Raw genomic sequence first — 21190 nt, 5'->3', positions numbered from 1 at the left:
AGCAGCGTCAAACTGCTTATCAGAACGGTCGTTTTCAGCGCTAAAGTGACTAAACAATTACTTAAGATCTAAAATAGGAGAGAACAGGCTAAATTCACTCTCTCTTATGTATATAGAGTCAGAAAAAATGCAGTCAATTAACTATGATGACGTCTCATTCGTTCTTTTGCTCAGAAGAAAGTTCGTCGTATGATTCTATAAATTTTATAAAATAACGTAACTATAGTAACATAGACTGTATTATTCTGAATTATGATGTTTATTAAAGTCATTAAAGTCGATTAAAATTATATGTTCTGTACTAGTGCATTTAATTTGCAAAATAGCTTCGAGATGGTGGGGGGAGAGCAAATGTCAAGTGCCTAGGGGCCCTGGGTTTCTAAGTCCGGGCCTGGTTACTGTACTACAACATGTCACGACTTTTATTCATAGAACTCATAACGTCTATGCTCCTGTTCTGCTCAAAAGCGTCTACTACTTCCTCGTTACTTTCACTTGTGTACTTAACGTTACGAAGAACCTAACCTTGCGTTGTAAAAACCTTGCGTTGTAACCTTGCGTTGTTAAAAATAAGGACTTAAGATTACTTTTAATGGTTTCTCAAGGCTAATTTTGAATTTCAAACTTTGTGTCTTTGCAGTTTCAGAAACAGGTGTTTTATTTATTTACTACTCTCGTTGCACCAACCTCTTGATGACGATGCAGAGAAAGATGTAAATTCCATATTTCATTTTTAAGTTTTGGCATATTTTGCCCTCCTATTTCCGGCATTTTACCACTGTGCTTCTTCTTCTTTTTTTTTTTTTTTTTTTTTTTTTTTTTTTTTTTTTGCATGGGATGTTTTCCGAATTGAATGTGTGATGAATTTTAAATTTATTTTCTATTTTTTATTTTATTTTGCATTATATACCCGCCTGCTATGTTTGTTAACGTTATTAACGTTGCACGTACGATCTAAAACAAATTAAAATAACAACTACGTTTCAAATTCATCCCATTCGAAATAAATCATATATAAGTTGTATGTATTATGAATCCGTATGAATAAACTCAAGGAAACATATGGTTTATGATCTGACCATATGTGATAATGCATATTTAAACATATGATTTATTCCGAATAATTGAATTTATGATGAATTTTAAAGGCATTATTTATTTTAATTTATTTTGCATTATTATCACACCACTTGTTATTGCTGTCAGAGAGCAATTGTATTAGGTTTCTAAGCTGCTTTTACTTTGCATTTTATTGATTTGTATATACGTGTGTGTATGCGCGTAGAATATAAAATATCTACCTTTCTAATAACGAATTAATAATTTCTGTTTGAAATTTGAACACCTTTCCCTCTTCATTCTAAAAATAGCAAAATAATAAATTTTCTAATGTAATCTTTAGCTCCGGTAATTCTGAAAAGTGATCAGTCATCTGATCTCTCTTGAGCAATTTTTGTTAGAATGCGATGAAATCTTAGCTCAGCATCCGAATATTAATCTGTGTTATCCGAATATATTTTTTTCTGTTTTGCATCATCCGAATATTAATCTATTATCCGAATATAATTTTTCTATGTTTTGCATTATAGAAAAATTAAATAAATAAAAGAAAGAGAATAAGTTGTCCTTATTTATTCTCAGGTTTCGTCCCTCTTGGGAAACTTTCGTGTATTTCTTTTTAGTTTAAATTAAAATTAAGTTACTTAGTGGTTCAATAAATAACAATTAGTTGAATAAATGCCAGTTTGAAAATTTTAATATTTAGCTGTCTGTTTGAATTGAAAACTGTGACAAAAAAAAAAAAAATTCTTGCAGATATCAACTTCAGGCAAATTAGATTTCAGGCAAATTAGATTTCGAACAAATTATAAGTACAAATTTGTTGTTTTCCTTTGCGTTATTTTTATTCATATGTTTTACAATTATCTAGTAAACAGTTTTTAACTTAATTAACAAATTTTGGTTTGTTAAAACAAACCGCCCCTCCCCCTTTTTTGTAGGGGGAGTAGCTGCTGCCCATCAATTACTTTCAAATTGTGCATTGGCCCGCGTGTAACATAAGTTTGAAACCACTGTTGTAAAGTATCGTTAATGTAATATGCCTTCTTCCGTTGTAGCTATAAAATTCATAGAAATGAGAAAGAACGGGATACTGCATTTCATATATTTGCAAAGTACACTTTGTTTTTGGCGAGAAAAATGAGTACATTTGTCAAAGTTAGTATTCTATTAATATGAAGAACGCAAGAATTTGCAGCGAACATTTTCTACGCAGTGATTGTGAAGATGACATGAAAAATTGCTTGCTTGAATTGTCGCAAAAGAAACTATTAAAATCCAATACTGTGCCAAGAAAAGAAAAATAATACAGAGTGCGTTTGGAAGGCTACACGAATTAAGTTTGAAGAAAATTCCTTTTCAGGCCAATTACGAGAGTGATGATAGGAATAATAAATCAGATACGAATAGTTTTAAAATAGAACTCTCAAATGATTATGTAAATGTTGATGAATGTCGTATGAGTTGCTTTTTATATTTTAAAAGCAAAACCTTTTAAGAAATGCGAAGTTAACATTTTAGAAAATAAACCTGAGTATTGCAGTATAAACCTGACATTTTACTGCATATACTGAATCAGTAATTTTGGATGATGTCAGTTAATACAAACATAAGATTAAGAGATACTACAACCCATTTGAATGTTAATTTTACTTTAATGAAACACTAATTATCGTATCAATGCAAAGATTTTGAACGTTTAGGATTAGTGTATTTTAATATCTGAGAAAGAACAAAACCTTTAAAATTTTACTTCCATCTTTTGCTATAGTCATGGTTCTAGATCCAGAAATAAAAATTCCAGAAATAGCAAATTTCATAATATCTTCGGAAAGTTAAAAATAATTGTATAATCAGCTTAATAAAATAATTCATTCATCCTGTAAATTACTTATCGTGATTCCGTCCATTTGATTTTATATGATTGGCACTTCAACATGCTTGAATCATCACAATTCAGTTTTCTTCTAGGGTTTCCTAATTCGAGAATCCCCACAAAAGACGCATTCGCACGGGAACGTTGCATTTTAAGATTAGCAGTCACTAAATCCCCTTTAAGCTGGCTCTATCAAAAGAACTCTACGCACTGCTTCACCTTAAACTACAACCGCCATGTTCCCATTCCTGTTGCTAGCTTATGTTGTAGCTGTAAAGGTCTTCAAGAAAACTGCTCCTAATGGAAAACTAACTGTATATTTAGGTGAGTATGTATATAAGCAATTTGAATTATGCTTAAAAAATTTTGTGATAATTTCTCTTCTCCAATAAAAATAAAGTTTTACTGCTAAATATATCATAATATAATCTCCTTCCTGAAAGAATAAAAAGAAAAAAAAAAAAAAAATCCATTTATTACAAAATTTAGTGTCAAGAAATGTTCTAACCAATGTTTTCGTGAATTTTTATGGTAATACTTTTAATAATAATTTCGGTGTAACATAAAGGCTCTGAATACATGTTTACAGTATGATTGGTTTATAAATTTGAGTGTTAATAAAAAAATGTGAAATGCGATATTATTTTTATTACATATTAGTTATTTTTGTTATTGCTTACTTTCGGGTAAATTGTCCCCACTAAAATATTATCATAAATCTTTGAACTCAAAATTGTTACTCTAAATTTCAGCTGGCGAAACTTTGCGAATTTTCATATTTTACCACGTGATTGTTTCGGGAATTTCCCAGTTGGATTTTCCCTTTAGAATTGAAATTTCCATAGAATGGCATCTTAAAATCTACATTTCTTTTTAGTTAATGAACAGATTCCTTCTAAAAAGGCAAAATTTTCTGAAGCATAATAGCATTCCAAACATAATAAGTTTTAACTATTTTTTTTTTTTAATTTTTCTTAGAAGATGGATTTTTATATCATTCGAATATAACACAAAAGTAAAATAACCAGGTAATTCAATTATAACAATTAATATGCCCCCAATAATTTTTTTCTTCTGTATTAAGTATTCTTTATCCGTGTGTGTGAAAAAAATGTATCATCCGTTTTTCAAGTTTCAGTAGCGTAACAAGATGCGAGAAAAAACATTACATATACCATTTATTTGCTCGCATATTTCCGCCCTTTTTCTACTAATCTTACTGCTTGAAAATAGAGAGGGAAAAGTACTCGGAGTGCCCTATTTCCAAAGAGATGGCTTAAATGATAAGGCATTAAGAAGCACGCATAAAGGCATACTAATATTATTATCTTGTGTATTTGAAAGGACTTTTCAGTTTTAATAATATTCTTTTTTTTCAGAGTTACATAAAATACTTTAGCAAATTGAACATACATTTTACATGTTGCCATAAATCAGACGTTTCTGAATTATACTCTGAAAAGAAAAAGAGGGAAATTAGTCTATCTGGAGAAATATGCCAGTAAATGTGGTATATGTATTATACCTATCACACAGTTCTACGAGGCAAACTACCGGTATTTCGGTTCAGATCAAAATTTAGTAAAATTTATGTTCATGAAGTTAGAATAATGCACGTTTAAAAATGTTTTTAGCATTAATTCGACAAAATCACTGAAATGAAACTGAGAAAAATACTTAAACTTACACTGAAGAAATATTTTATGTCTTCATAATTTGAATAACATTCGTGATTTCGAATATTTTGCTTCTAAACTCTTCTTAGCAATCCGCATAACAAAGGTGCTTATGAAACTTCGTATGGCTTCCCATAACCATGGTACGTAACTTCTTTCAACACTTTATAACGGCAATTTTTTATTCCTTCCTGAGTAGCAATACCTGCTAGATCATTTGAAAAGAAGAAATAACACACTAATTAGTATAATTTCCTTAAGAAACAACATAAAATTTCTGATCCGGTGTAAGCTCTAAAATTACACATTTTCCCCCTTTTTTTTTTAAATCAAACCAAATTTTATATTTGTTTTCACCGTTTCTTCACAAATGCTGAAAATTTGAATGGAGAAAGACGAAATTTCCCTCATCTGACTGAATTATAAAGAAACCAGGCCAGAACTTGCCACTATACTTAAAATTCGCAATGTGGTCTACAGCTAACAAATAAGTTTTCTTCTCAAAAGCAATTGCATCAAGTAACTCCATAGCCGCAGAATATATTGTCACCATGGCTTGATAAATATATGATGAATAAGTTACGATGGTTATTTGGTTGCGAATTAAGCGTTGTGTTGCAACAAACTGTCAATGTGAACCATGGATTCTAAACAACTCAGGGTGATTTTTCTTTTGAGTTCAAACTGGATCATTTTGCGCATGCTACGCAGGTAATATTCACACACTGTTAGATCATACATAGCTTCTGGATTTCGAAAACAAGAGACGGATAGTGAACATCCTGGTTTGCGAAGCGTTGTGCAGGCGACATATCACTGGAAAATGTACTCGTAAATATAGATAACAATCTTTTACGGACAATCTTTTAAAGCAAAATGTGAAAGCTGATCCTCTATAATATGCCCGTAGTATAGCTGAAAAATTCATTCCCGATTCCACTATTCTTTAGAACATGCAATTATTCCATTGTTTATTGACAACCATTCCACAGATCTCCACTTGCGTACAGGCTGCAACAAGGTAAAGACGTTAAGCACGAGGATGCTCCATGACGATCATGGTCATTGTCACAACCGTTGCATTTCAGATGGAGGCATTTACCTTCTTCATGTTGAGAAACAGATGGGAAGAGGTTTTGTGTCGAATTGTTACTAGGGATGGAAAAGAATATGCTACGACAATCGATGCAGATCCGTTAAGTGGATGGATGCGGACGAATGCCCTTGAAGCATGCCGAAATCTCCTTTCCGTCCTTAAATATTCTCTTATTTGTGTGATGTTGTGCTTGTGTGATATCATTCGTTGAGTCTTCTTGAGAAAACTTAAAGCCGGAAATTCAGACTGTTATTCAGCCAAACTGCATGAAATATACCAGAATACTATGCCTAAAACAGCCAATACTATTAAGTATAATTATAGTAAGCATACATGGTATCCTTGCATGAAAATAAAACAGTTACAAGAGTTAGTTAACAAAATTCTTTTGTCACTGAATATATTCGCAAGACCTATCCCCAACAGATTGTCTCGTTTTCGTCACCAGAATAACTTTCATTCTGGAAGGAGATTTCAAATCACAGCAAGGTGTGGTCGGGATTCGAAATATTCCTGAAGTCATAGCCATAAAATTTCTTTAGTCAATAGAATGTACATATCAGCACAAAATCAGTGCTTTTGAATGTAGAAAATGGCTACTTTGTCGCATTTTTTTTGGGGGGGGGTAATGGTTTTGCGCTTATGAACTGGCAATTGGCTGTCGGCCGTTTTTACGAATTCAATTCAATATGTCTTGTTAGTCTCCTTTCTTCATATATTTTTATTTAATTGCACTAAATATAAAAGACATTTAAGGAATAATTTCTTTTGTTAAGTCTAATTAAAAAAAAAAAGAGGCTCACCCTGAACGTTTTGAGACACAGCTAAATGATACAAGTTAAGCATACCAAAATCATGGAAGTGTTCGACGTAGTCCTATCCAACATTAATGCATTATTAAAAAGGCGAGTTTTCCAAAGATTACTACCATCCATTCTTTGAAAGAGATCAAAAATACGATTTTATAGCATCATCAATCTTATCTTCCAAATGAAAAAGACGGCCACGTAAATTTTGTTGTAGATCAAGAAACAGCCAATATATCAGCAGTAGTAAGATGCGAATATGGTGGATGGTTGGCATTCTTGCTGAATGAGAAGACGCATTATCATAATGAAGCATGAGTCTTTTAATTTTAAGTTCTTGGAGAATTATCTGGAAGATATTTAGTAGTGAACCAGTTAGCTGTAGCTATCTTCTTTCTCTCTAAATTAATGGCTTTGAGCATTTCTGAAGAAAACAGCATACATTACTTTTTTAGTTCTTTAATTATTTTCATGCTTGTTGTCTTTTCCCCATAGTTGATATTGGATCGTCTATACAAATTATTCTCTACGGTCATAAAACAGTTCTAACAAATAATTTTCTTTTAGCGTTTATTGTTACCCTTGTCTCAAAAATTTCAAAGTTAATTACATATACATACTATAAATGATGAGAAAAATGTTACATAAGTGAATGTTGGTATAGCTAAGACTGAAAGTGAGAAAAACTTCGAGATTAGCTTTATGAGTTTAGTACAGAAATTTATTAAGGTGTAAGAGAGGCGAAATTACACTTTAATGCCCTCTCATTTGCGACATTTTAGAGATCTATATGTGCACTAAAATCAAAACTTGTCTATTATCGGACTAAAGCGATTCCGTTTAAATACAAAACATATATTTTATTAGCAATGTAGTAGCTTTCAGGAACAATAATTTATTCCCTAATTCCCTTTAAATTTGGAAAAATCGCTCTAGAAATGCAGGAAATTAATTAATATTTCCTTGCAATAGGCAAATTTTAATATGCATTCATGTAAATTTTGAAGCTGCGTATCTTATTAATTTGGTAAGCATAGATAAGATCAAGTTTGTCATCACGATACAAATCTTGGCTTCTAGGTTGCGATTCCCATTACTCTATTTCTTTCCTAAACAGTCCTTTTTTTAGCCCAAAGAAGGGCTATATTAGTCTCGAAACGACATTTTGCGATGCATCACTATAAACATCAGCTTCACTTTTCAGAGTGTTGCCACCCAAATATTACAGCCCTGTATTATATTTAAAGACATTAAATAATGAAGAATCTGCATGAATGTATGCATGTTTCTTGCCTTGTAAAAAAACAACGGTACCTAGAGCCATCAAATTTTGAATATGAGTACCTGGAAGCCCCAATTTGGAATTTGTTTCATTGTCTATTTCATATTTTGTTAAAGTTTAACGAATTTTTGATTAACAAACTCAATGATTTCAAAGCGAGAAATGCTAACACTGCACGGACAAAAAAAAAAAAAAAAAAAAAAAAAAAAAAAAAAATTGCTATCTCCAGCGCGCGAGATTGTCTACCGAAAATTCTTAAGATATGCGGTTTTTAAATATTTAAATATTTTTAGGCCGAAAGGACATTAGCCCAAATGCTATCGAAACGTGTATGTGTGTGTAAATGAAAAAAAAAAACGCCCATTTGGGTGTAATATAAAATCTGAAAGCTTCCAGATTTGTATTTTTTATTACTTTTGGAACATTTATTTTTGTAGTTATTTTATTTTTTATTTTAATTTTTAATTTTTTTATAAAATGTTTCAAAAATCGTTTTAAATATTTCTCTTTTTAAGTGACCATCTTGAAAAAACTTGTTCATAATGTTATTTTAGTACAACATATTACCTTATCGTGCTTTTATCCCTAAATTAATGTTAAGATTTATAATACTATATCTATTTATCATTTTTATTTCTTCAGTCCATAGTAATGAGTATTTTCTTCAGTAATGAGATTCGGCTGGTTAACCGTAGTTCAGCCGGAATAGTTTCTACAGTAATTTTATTTCGGAGAACTGATTGATAAAATTATGTTATAATATTTATTTAGACAGTTTATCGCTGTTTAGTAACTAATTTTATCGCTTGTTTAGGCAGCAAACCAGCTCTTAAAAATTTTAAAGTTCAGTGTTGTCAGTCTCTTATGAGATCTCGTCATCGATAAGTCTGGATATATAGATTATTCACTACAGTAATAGGGTTCTTATATTTCTAGAAGAGTTGAGTAGTATGGAAGTTTCATCTTTTATTTATTTATTCAAATACAGTCAAAAGTCGTTAATCCGGACTCGTCGGGACTTCGGCGATTCCGGATTATAGATCATCAGTTTAAATCTGGTAAGATGGCATGCAGAAATTACAAAATTAAAAATATGAAACCGTAATTCATGAAATAAAGAACAATTATGATCTAAAGGGTATCAAAATTTACAAAAAGAAAAAGCTTAATATTTATTTGTTTACTTTATTAAACATTTCTTTCAATGTAAGTTGTTTAAGTTGCTTCGTTTCATGTGATAATACTTTCTCTTTAATTCCATTAAACAGACATAATTCCTTGTTTAGTTACAAAGTTCCACTGTTCAAGTCCTATAATTGCTGTGTCGAGAATACCGACTAATATGTCAATCGAAATTTTTTCGTTTTCAATAATCTCTGTGTCACTTTCTTCACTATCGGAAGCGAATTATAATGACGAGGAACTTGTTTTAAATCATATCAAAGACGGAGTACATCGAGATGAAATACTACATTTAGTAAGGAATTATAAGCCAAATAAAATAAAAACATCTGCCCTGAAGATAAGGATAGTGCTGACAGATCAACTTCCAATTCATTGCGCGCCGCGGCGTTCCCCCCCGCCGAGCAGCGTGAAATTGATAAACAGATTTCGGATTTCGAAACATACTTTCGCTTTAGATCCTTTACATATTAGCAAATATATATCGGAAATTCTATTTGATATAATCGAAAGTTCAAGCTTACTTTTATAAAATTGCTCTAACAGTCTGCAAAAAATAATAAGCCGTACCCAATTCGAAGATTAAGAACAACGCAATCTGCGACATTAAGTGAATTAGATAATTTTACCTTAGATTATACCGTCCGTTATACATTAAACGCGCATGCGTAAACGTTTTATGCGAATGCGCACACGCATATTCGCAGACGTAAAGGTCTTTCGCGCACACGTAAACGCCTATGCGCGTGCGTCAACGCAACGCATGCGCAGAACGTTTGTAGCTTTGAGGTCTGGATTATAGATCATTCCGGATTATGGGTGTCCGAATTAACGACTTTTGACTGTATTGATGGCAATCAGAGAGAGTTTATAATTCTCTTTCTTTATTTAGGCCGCGTTGCACGCATGTTCTAAACTGCTTCTCTTGCTTTTATTTTTATTCTTGTTACGACAAAATCAAATCTTGGCTGCATCCAGTTTTTTAACAAAATATCATCTGGTCTTTTTAAGAATATTAGGAGAATTCCATTTTAGACGAAGAACGTCTCTATAAATTCTGTCTTTTAGACTCACCTTGGAAGAGATAACTGTTTTCACAAAATTATCTGCCTTAATTAAGAAGATTTTGTAATTGAAATAGCATGTCTAGAATCAGTAAAATCCCACCTTTCGTCTTCATACTATAGCAATAATTGTAGACATATATGATATGCTTGCGATGTTGTATGTTGTCCAATATGCGCACATTTAATGACACTTAATCAGGCTATGATATTAGAGTAAACAAATCCGTATTTCATGCTGACTTGATCTACTGTCACACGCCGTTTTCGGAATAGTTATTCACGTTTTCACTAATAGCACCAGTGATACGTGTAAATAATCCAGATAAGCCTGTCGTCTATGATCAATACAAGTTCTTTGCAAAATCTCTGGGCTATCTTTTACAAGTGATATGCAGCATTTTCCATATTAACCATCCTACGGCTTTTGGTGTGCAACTTTAGAATTTCGGAGTGACGGCCCTTATGTGTGTTGAGAGGCCTTTACTGAACTGTAATGTTAGACGTAGAAATAGAGGGTAATTGTGGAACGTTCAAAATAGTGTTTCGTTAACTGCCAGTGGTAAAACTTATCTTAAGTCACTATGCCTCTTCGGTGATAAAGGGATAATATAAACAAGCTCGTTCTTTAAATGAAGGCGAATATGCAACCTGAGAGAATTTTCCTATCGTGAAATTGCAACTCTTACCTGATCAATGATGTGTTTGTGGAAGCAGTGAGGTCAAGACATTCGGGCAAGTCGCAAACCTGGCTATGGACCGCGAAATATTATATCAACACATGATGAAACATACCTCATCCGCATGACAAGAACGGATCATGAAGCTTTACTTCGACAATTGGCACGACGCTGAAGCACTTCTGCATGCGTGCCACTGACAAGTAGGGGGTGTTGTAGTTGTCAGTGGCACGCATGCAACAGTGCTCCAGTGTCGTACCAGTTGTCGAAGTAAAGCTGCACGATCCGTCCTCGTTATGCGGATGAGGTATTTTCATCATGCGTTTGCACGACGCTGGAATACTGCTGCATGCGTGCCACTGACAACTACAACAGTTCCCCAGCGTCTACTGGGCCATAGATTACGTGCATGCATTTCCTTGTGCAGAATTCCCTCGACATAAAACTAACGAAACTTGTAACTATAATCAGCTCATTAGCACAGTGACTGGCGTGCTGACATGGCAATAGATCATTTTTTCCTATGAAATCTGTTTCAGTTTCGAAGTATAACAAAGTTCGAGTACGCATTAGACACTATAGTGCGAACGCTATCTTCTGGAGTGTATTATCCAGCGTCATACTGGACGATTGCCGAGCATGCAACGTCTATCCACATATTTTTGGAAATATTTAAAACTTTTCAGCAAGTCAAACACCGCATCATTTTTGGAATGCTTAGTCCACCAGATACGTCTAGAATTTTGTGAGCTGACAACTCGCTCGTGGCATTCGTCCCGCAGCCAATATAGACTCGGAAGGAATCAATATGAAATGCTGCTCCTCGGGTACACATTCGAAACCTGTTTTTTATTCATTGTCATGAGGAATAGGAATTCTTATTGCAGTGCCTAACGGCTTCACTAAATATTCATTTTCAGCATTTCGTATTCTTGTACTGCTCTGTAAATTTAATCATTTCTTTGTCTCACTACAAGTCATATGTGAAATGAATATCATTTGATTCTGCTGATTACTTCATGAGGATGCAATTTTCACAAATAAGAGTTACTGTATGAAAACGTGGCTTCATATGCAATAAAAATTTAACTTTTAAAATCAATTTATTTCATTTTAGTTTCCCCCCTCTCCAAATTTTACAATATTTTTTTCTTTTTAGGCAAAAGAGATTTCGGGGATTATGGAGATTCCGTTGAACCAGTTCAAGGAGTTGTAGTGGTTGATACTGACTACGTCAAAAATCGCAAAGTTTTTGGCCAAGTAGTAACAACCTTTCGATATGGCCGTGAAGAAGATGAAGTCATGGGTTTGCACTTCAGTAGGCAATTATATCTGGCTCTTGGACAAGTATATCCTTCAGACCAAGGACTGGAAAAATCTGAGCTCCAAGATAAACTTATTAGGAAGCTGGGAGAAAGTGCTATCCCCTTTACCTTCGATTTGCCAGAAAATGCCCCACCCTCGGTCACCTTGCAACCAGGACCAGAAGATCAAGGAGCACCTTTGGGTGTTGAGTACGAACTTAAATTATTCGTTGCAGAGAACAAAGAAGAAAAACCACACAAAAGAAACTCAGTTTCTATGGCGATCAGAAAACTGCAATACTATCAGCCAGGACCAAACACCAGACAACCAAGCGCCGTCGTCAGTAAAGGATTCGTACTGAGCCCAGGAAAACTTCAAATGGAAGTTACCTTGGACAAAGAATATTATTTCCATGGGGATAAAATAGCTGTCCAAATGGTCGTGACCAACCATTCTAAGAAAACCATAAGGTAAAATATTCAGATTTTGTAATCGCATAGCTTGAGAATAATTTAATAATGTCATTATAAATGTATCAGAAGTAAAAATTTCAGATTCATATGAATTAAACATGGAAGCTCATACATGTAAAAATTTGATGCAACAAATATAAAAAAAATATTAGCTGTTAGTTCTTAATATTGATTTCACATGTTAAGATTTATTTCTGGAAAAATAAATGAACATAACAACTGCTTATTATTTCCTAGGAACATCAAGGTTAATGTTATCCAAAACACTGAAGTAACAATGGTCAACGGTCATTACCATAAAGCAGTTGCTAGCATTGAATCAAAAGAAGGATGCCCAATAATACCAGGAGCTACTTTGTCTAAGATATTTTACCTTCTACCATCTGCTGATAGGAAGGTAAATATGCTTTGCATAACTTTTGATAGATAATGGTATTAAATATCTTTTAGAAACACTCATATTTACCATTTTATTCATTTACATATGTTATTCGGCAAAATATAAGAATTTCTGTGTGCCTACATAATGTTTTTGTAAATGCTTTTCAGTATCACCCCTAACTTAATTTATGCCCTTGCCACTCGGTCTACATAATTGTTGCCTGCAACAACTCTCCCCTTAATGATTTGAGCTCAGGTTCTAAATATGGGATAGAGTTTGTGTGATCATCTTCTAGTTTAAGGCTGCAATATCTATCTTTTTTTCATTACAGACGGTTTAACATTTCACGAATCGAAGCTTAAGAAAGGGTACATCGTAAAATCTTTTCCATTTTTGAACTCTAACTTAATATTGTTTAATTTAACATTAAATATATGTTATTTGAATATTCTAAATAAATATACAGTGAAACCTCTCATAGTGACCACCTAAAATAAAGGGAAGTAGCATTTCTAAAAATATAAGTGCTGGAATATCACTAATAATTCGTGTCACCTATGGCGACCAGATTCACTGAAAAACAAAATCATCTAGAATCGTGGGTAATAAGTCGTCTTAGTTTTACTGTAAAAGCATATAGACAATATATTGGGGCTCTAAATTTTCTTTGTCTAGAGATGTCATATACTCTTACACCGGCACAGCCCTCTATATTACTTTATGGAAAACATTCTCAGTATTTAGACAAGAAAGTGCCTAAATTATATAAGCACCCCTAGGCATGTGACGCCATTTTTACAATTTTCCATTCAAGCCATATGTACAAGTTTGAATTGTGTCACATCATGTCCTGTTTATGCATTCAAACTATGCATAATCAGGACACGATGTGGACTTTGTCTAATTACAGTACAATTATATATTTCAAAGTCTTCATAAAAACTGTAAACTAATAATGATATAAATGAAATTTTAAAGCATAAGATGCACTGCAGAAAAATTAGGTTGTTTCGAGACATATTAAAGAATAACGTACGGATACTCAGGATTAAAACATAATACAAACAGATTTCCATTCTAATGGAATTTTAGAATATATGTACTTTATTGAAACAATCTGTGTAGAGATTAGTTTTGTTATTGAAATCTCTATAACATTTTGCAATTTTAACTGGGGTATTTGTATTTCTAATTTTGTTTACAATAAGATAATGGAAGAATTTCCATTTTTATTTTTATTTTATTTTATTGTCCATTTTTATTTTATTGTGCTTCATGATACCAAATAATCAATGACCCTCAACAGAAATTCACTGTATCCAGAAATGGTACATGCAACATGGTATATACTTTTATGTGCAATGAATTTTATGATTTTTGTATATTATTGAAGTATTCTTTCTCAAACCCTTCTAATTTCTTATTTTGCATGTACTACAACCCTGAATAAAGCATATCAATATTTTAAAGTTAAAGAAAGCGTAAAATAAATAATTCAATAAATTTTCATAATCTACAAAATTTAAATACAGTTTTATATTTGCATACTCACAGCTCTCCCATTTCTACACCATGATCTCAGAGTGATAAAACATCAAAGCAGGGGTTCTTAACCAATAGAAAACTTATTCCGAAAATGGAATTTAATGGTATCGGTGTTGTTACTCGTGGATTCAAATGTAATGAAACGCTCAGAACAGTTAACAAGTAACTCAATTAGTGTACCTTAAAACCAGGAAAATTTAATTTTAGTTATCATGTAAATGAAGTGAAATCAATAAAACTGGTCTCTTAGTTGTATTTATTACATAATATAAATGTAAACCTATTACTTGAAATAAAAACTTTGATTTGAATGATGCTAATATTATTATCTTTATATACCTTTCTAAGATATAGACTATAAATCTTATGCTCCAAGTCTCTTTTATAGAATTCTCAAATATGAAATAATTTGCATTCTCATAGTTTCCTGTGTCATTTAATCATCCCTACAAACAACTTCACTCTTGTGAATATTTAAAAATATACTTTAAGGAAAACTGAAATATACTTCAGAGATACATTTTATATTTCATTGAAATAAAAAAAAAAGAACTATGCTAGTTGAAATTATATATTTTTATTTTATGTTTAAAAATGTTTTTAATGTATTTTCTATGAGAATTTAAGAGAAACACCTTTAAAATACTTTTTTTTTATTCAATGATTACATTAATGTGTTTTTCAAACAACATTCTTGCAGGTGAAAGATATAAAAATCCCATTAAATGCCAAGAAAAAATATTGTTAACTTTTATATTATAATATATTATTACCTCCCCTTTTGAAACGGATACAAGCTGTTTTATTATTCATCAGAACTTTATGGTTTCGTGTCGTTATACTAAGCACTTTCTGATTTAAATATATGGTTAAAATTTTGGATTTTCTTGACTTTAACTGCGTTTCAACATTCTTCTATATAAAAAATAATTTTCATTATCGTTTGAAAAACTATTTGAAAAAATGCACATGATACATACTTATCCTAGGTTATTTGAATATGATAAAGTAACATATGGACTATCTGCCTTCCTGATGTACAGCAAAAGCTCGACTATGCGAAAAATGTCAAATTTCGAATATGGTGAAAATTCCGGACAGTTGAGCGCATAAGAAATGGAATTCCCAGAAAAGCCAAATTAATGGAAAAAATTCTGCTCTAAAATTATAAAAATAATCATCTTATTTGTTACCAGCTTAACAAACAGATCAGCTAGTTGATGGACTCATACTGTGGCAGTAGTCATTTATTTTTATGCTAAATAATTAAAAAAAAACTGTGATGATTATCAAAAGCCTACATTTAAAATTAAGATTTCGGGAAAAAAAATGCATATCCGGTGTATAAAGGCCGACGTCTCTCGTAGACCTGATCCAATTATGAATTCCCGTGGAACATGAAAGTTGGCGGAGACGTTGCCAATCATTCAGGATGAAGTTTAAACAAACGTATTATTCTTTATTTAGTTAGATAATAAAAAGATACAAATTACAGATATAGCATATAAAAAATTTTAAAATCCCTTATCAATATTTTTAACGTTACATTATTTATCCATTCAGTCGCTCATCGTGGTTTTTCTTATAGTCGGATCCTATAACTTTGGAAATACTTCATTTCACACAGACATAAATATCGATATTTTTTTTTTTTTTTCCCCAAAATGCGAGGGAAAAATTTAACTTTTATCCTTCTTTGAAAATAATTAAACTAGCTTAACAAAAATAAATCGAATGTACATTAAACCAAAACGAACTTCATGTGATTGTGTTGTGGCATTATGTTTATCCAGTATTAGCGCTAAATCACACTGTTTAGTGACAATGTATGCGTGTTAATAGTATTACGAGCATTCTATAGCACCACAAACCTCTAAATTAAATCTTTCGGGGAAATTTTTTTTTCTAAAATTCTAAAACATGCCAGTTACTTGAAGTTTCCGGTTAGTCCAATGCCGGATAGTCGGGCTTTTACCGTAATTTCTAATGAAAACTAGCTTGCATTTACATTACACATGAGGAAACAATGTAAAACAACCACGCAGCCAGTCCTTTCACCTAGCATCAAAAACTCGGGCCGGATTCCCAATATTTACAAATCTTAACTACTTTGTCAGTGGTAGGGCTTAGCTCTCCCAGATATTCAAGTGAAAGTTTGAATCAAAATGTTTCAATAGTTTACTATTTAAAATTTTTCACTTAAAAAAATAGGTAAATTGGAAACATATTATATAAATAAATTCAAAAAACAGTAAAATTTAAAATTTTGTGTGAGTGAATTTACAGTAGTTGTCTTGATTATTTATTGAAAACAATAACAAACATGATTCGAACAAATATGAAATATCATACGCGGCACAGTGCCGAATCTATACATCTTACTATATCATCGTTCCGTTCTGTTCTAACTGTATTTTCCCCCCGACGCGGGAAAAGCCAACATCAGTTTAGCTCTTTAGGGAATTTTAGTTGGAACATAAACTGCAGGTGTCTTATGTGCTTGCATTTTCGTATGGTATACTGGATCAATACCATAAGACTTACTTTCAAAAGACTATACTTATCAAGTTGTAAGTTTATTCTATGTATTATGTTTGCTTATTACTTGTGCTTGTGAAAGTTATGCATAAACAAATTTTTTGCAGTTAAAACGAGGTGTGGCATTGGATGGAATGCTGAAAGAAGGAGATACCAATCTTGCCTCTTCTACCTTAAACACAAATGATTCTTTAGGTATTGTCATCTCGTATATGGTTCGTGTACGGTTATATATGGGAGCTATCGGTGGTGAACTGGTAGCTGATGTACCTTTCAAACTCGTCAGTCCTACCCCTGAGAAAGAGAAAGAAGTAAAAAGTATGCAAAGAAAAGTCCGCAGGCAGCTGTCCAGAGAAATGAGTACTGATATTGTATTTGAAGATTTTGCAAGAAGACGGCAGTTCAGTGAAGACAATGAATAAATATTCTCCAACAGTATAAGGCTTTCCGTGTCTAATAGTACAATGATTCAACTAAAAAGCTTAACTGTAAACAGGCTTAAAGTTCATTTCAAAAGCTCTATTCTTCATGTTTACCACCTAATGTCCTTAACATAAAAAGCAATAAAAAATGGTCTGTTCACAGCCTTAAAATTTGATTTCTTCCTTTGTTTTTAAATAACAACATGCAATTAAAGAAAAATAGGCAAAGCACAACCATACGTTTGGTGTAGATTTTAGTCAAAACTCTTAAGTTTTGAGACTTGACTAAAGTCTATGCCAAACACAAGGTTGTCATTTTGGGGAATTTTATGTTTTAATTTGAAATGTTTCTCTTCCCTCTTGATACAACTAAACATAATATATAGGATATTTCACTAGATAAATCCTCAAAAAAACATTCACCCCATTCTCAACAGAAACTTGATGCTTTCAAATGACCCTTGTGAAATATATTCACAATAAAGTGACAGCTCATTTTTAATATGCCCCATATCTCAAACAAGCATGGATGAAATTGTCTCCTTCTTTGATTGGCTGATCAGAGGCAATGTGGTGGACTCTCAAAAATAAATCCTGCTCCTAAAACGTTTAGAAAGTAACAGTAATGAAGCAATTCAAACTATTGCTGTGTACAATCTCTGGTAATGTATAGTATTGGATTTTAATGTGTCTGGATATTAATGGGGAATATTTCCAATATATTTGTGATAGGTATTTTTGCATACAGTGGTATACTGTTTCTAAATAGAGTGTATTGTAAATTTATTAGGGATTGGTTACTTGAAGGCACTGTTTAGTAGAACATCCTTCACTAATTTGATAATATTGATCTAATAAGATCTAATATGCATCACTGTAATATAATGAAGGCCTCAACATAGCTGTGTGTATACACTGAAACTTACTTTTATTTGCTCTTAACATTAAAAGATAAAGTATTTAATAAATTAACTACCAACTTTTTTGTCTGCATCCCGCAAATTTTGCTAAGTTTTATAGTTTCCTAACTAATACATAAATTGAAAGTCAACAGGTATAATTATATTAAATCCATTATGAATCTTAAAAAACGATCGTGTTTAAAATAGCCTTCATGGCAAAATAAAACAAGTTTTAGAAATGAGTTCTTAAGTATCTTTCTCAAAAAAAAAAAAAAAAAAAAAAAAAAAAAAACTAATTGATGGAATTATTATGTATTTAATAATATTACTTATTGTTTTCAAATTCAAGATATACGAAATCTTGAATAATTCAAATAATTCACTTACTTCACCCAAATTGGAGATGCTGATGGATTCACTACTTAAAAACGAACTCAAACCAAATGCATAGGCATGAATAATGTCTGGCTAGCAAAATTAATACATATTTATCAGGTTGTCCTATAAGTTCTTTCATTTTATTAGCAAATAAAGCATGCACAATATTTTATACTTTATTGCTGAATTGTATACTATCCATTCTACCATATTGTCTTCTACCATTCTTCCAAAAACTGCATAATGCCATCTTTACAGAATTTTTCTGGTCTGCCAGCCAAATATCATTCTAAATGCATTTTTATGTAATCTATTCTAAGTCCTTTATTGCAAAAACATTTTTAATGAACAAAATAGATTAATAATCACATACAGCAATATTTGAAGAGCAAGGAAGATCGAGTACAACATTCCAAACAGATATTACCAATTTGTTTCTGATGGGTAAATAAAAATAGGGGCTGATATTATTGTGCTGATAAATGAAACCTTGTCAGTTCACTATTGTTGGCCATTTGTTGTTAATTGGTCCTTTCCATTTATCCCAGCTGATATGAGTATTTTGTTGTTTTATTTCATGGAAGCAATTCATAATAAATGGTACATTTTCAATTCCAGCAAACTGATATTAAAATAATCTGTGAATGAAGATCATAACTTGTTAACATTAAAAACATATTATGCTTGGACCAAGAGTTTTATACTTAACACTGTAAAGCTTTTGGTCCAGCCATAAGGTTATAAAAGATCTGTTTCATTCCAATAACTAATCTCTTTAAAAAAAAGTTCTGTCTTGTTTTGCAGAAGAAAATCACTCCTAGAAACACGATTAAGAAGAGTGCTATCCCACCTAATGCAAAGCTATATGTGCATGGTGATTGATGCAGCCATGTTTTATATCATGAATACGTACCAGAATCCAGGAAATTCTTATAGCATGTATTTATCCAAGAATAGCATATCATAAATTTCTGATAACTATGGACTTGATGAGATGTGTTCCTGTAGAGGAATGGCAGCCACAATTTTGCAGACTAAATTTATCAGCTCAGAATATTTTGAACCAAGTGCAAACTCTAAAAATTTGAAGCATGCTCCCACACACAATGAAAATCTTGTGTGCAGTATCATTAGCAATGTCGAGTTTCCTAAAACAATATAACATGTTGCAAGTATTTCCTTTAAATGCCCATACTGAAATCATACAAAAGGGTGCATATAACTCTTCAATGCAAATAGAATGTATTTTAAGATAGGTAGACACAAACTGAAAAGAATAATAACCATTTCTCAACAATGAGCTTTAAGTTTAGACAAATGCACCAAATAAAACAGCTGCATATAGATCATGAAATAAACGGGAGGCAATACAAGGTGACAACCTAATATTATTCTTAATTTAAAAAGAAAATTAAAACTTTCCCCAGCTACCCCCCCAAAAAAAAAAAACACCTACACCATTAAACAAGGATATAAATTGTGGTAGGAGATGCGGATTGCATACAGCGTTCAACAGTGACACCTGTTCGTGGTAGAGGAAATTAGTCAAGTCATGCTATGCATGGGTCCAGACTGGAACAATGTGCAGTAGTACAGTTTGCGATTATGGAAGATCAGCATAATGCAGACATCTGACATATGGTGGCAGTCAATGCCAAGCACTGTTCAGGTCGAGCGGCTGTGAACAACTGTTGTAAACGTTTTTGTGAAGGGTGGCAAACAATATTGAATCTGACAAGACTGGGCCAGGCAAGCATCACGATCACCAACAACACCATTGATAAAATTACCAAACACAATCAAAGAGTTTGGACTTGTGACATCAGTCTCTTAATACTGAATCTGTTATGAGGTGGATCCCACATTTTTTGGAACACATCATTGTGGGTGACGAGTCCTGATCTCAATACTGCACAACCAAATCCAAGAAAAAGAGTTCAATGGAAATACACATCATCTTCTCTACCAAGGAAATTGAAAGTGATGCTTTCACTTTTCTTTGATTGCTATGCAACATGTTTGATTGATTTCGTGCCCCAAAGGAGCACTATCAATTCAACACAATACTGCAATACTCTTACAAAAGTATGGAAAGCAATCAAAAGCAATTGCCTTTAATTCGGCGCATAGACATAATTTCCTGTTCATTTAGAAAGTCCCATAATTACCATGTTGAGAATTTCAACTCAATTTTTTTCATTCTCAGTTACTTTCCTCATTATCAGTAGCAATGTTCTCTGAATTTAGATTAGAATACTGAACTACAGATTTCACAGTCCATTAACTGACTGATGATTGGGGCATTACCATTGCAATGAAAAACTTGTTACATCTTCACATATTCCACGAACTGGAAAAGAACTTGCACGTCAGAACTGCTACGGACCTCCACCAGAGTTTCCTCTGGCCTCGATCTGAAAACCTTAAAATTTGCCAGTATCATCATAAAGCTTAACTACTGTCCGCTAAACACCATTGGTGATGTATCATGAGATTGGCGACTTAAAAGATTTTGCCATCCCTT

The 21190-nt window shown here is 32.4% G+C and overlaps 1 protein-coding gene across 1 annotated transcript; it reads left to right on the top strand.

Moving 5' to 3' along the window:
- The first annotated feature begins 3097 nt into the window (after window positions 1-3097).
- On the top strand, window positions 3098-17557 carry Arr2 (arrestin 2). Its single transcript, XM_035350880.2, has 4 exons — window positions 3098-3259; window positions 11881-12496; window positions 12737-12896; window positions 17072-17557. Exons 1-4 carry the CDS (start codon window positions 3172-3174, stop codon window positions 17384-17386), a joined length of 1179 nt encoding a protein of 392 aa, XP_035206771.1. The 5' UTR covers window positions 3098-3171; the 3' UTR covers window positions 17387-17557.
- The last annotated feature ends 3633 nt before the right edge of the window (window positions 17558-21190 follow it).

The sequence above is a fragment of the Stegodyphus dumicola genome, chromosome 11, assembly GCF_044657685.1.
Source record: "Stegodyphus dumicola isolate Sdum_Otavi_A_Nest chromosome 11, ASM4465768v1".
In the NCBI taxonomy this organism is placed as follows: domain Eukaryota; kingdom Metazoa; phylum Arthropoda; class Arachnida; order Araneae; family Eresidae; genus Stegodyphus; species Stegodyphus dumicola.
The sequence above is the reverse complement of the archived record's forward strand: the minus strand, read 5'-3'. Positions and strand labels throughout refer to the sequence as shown.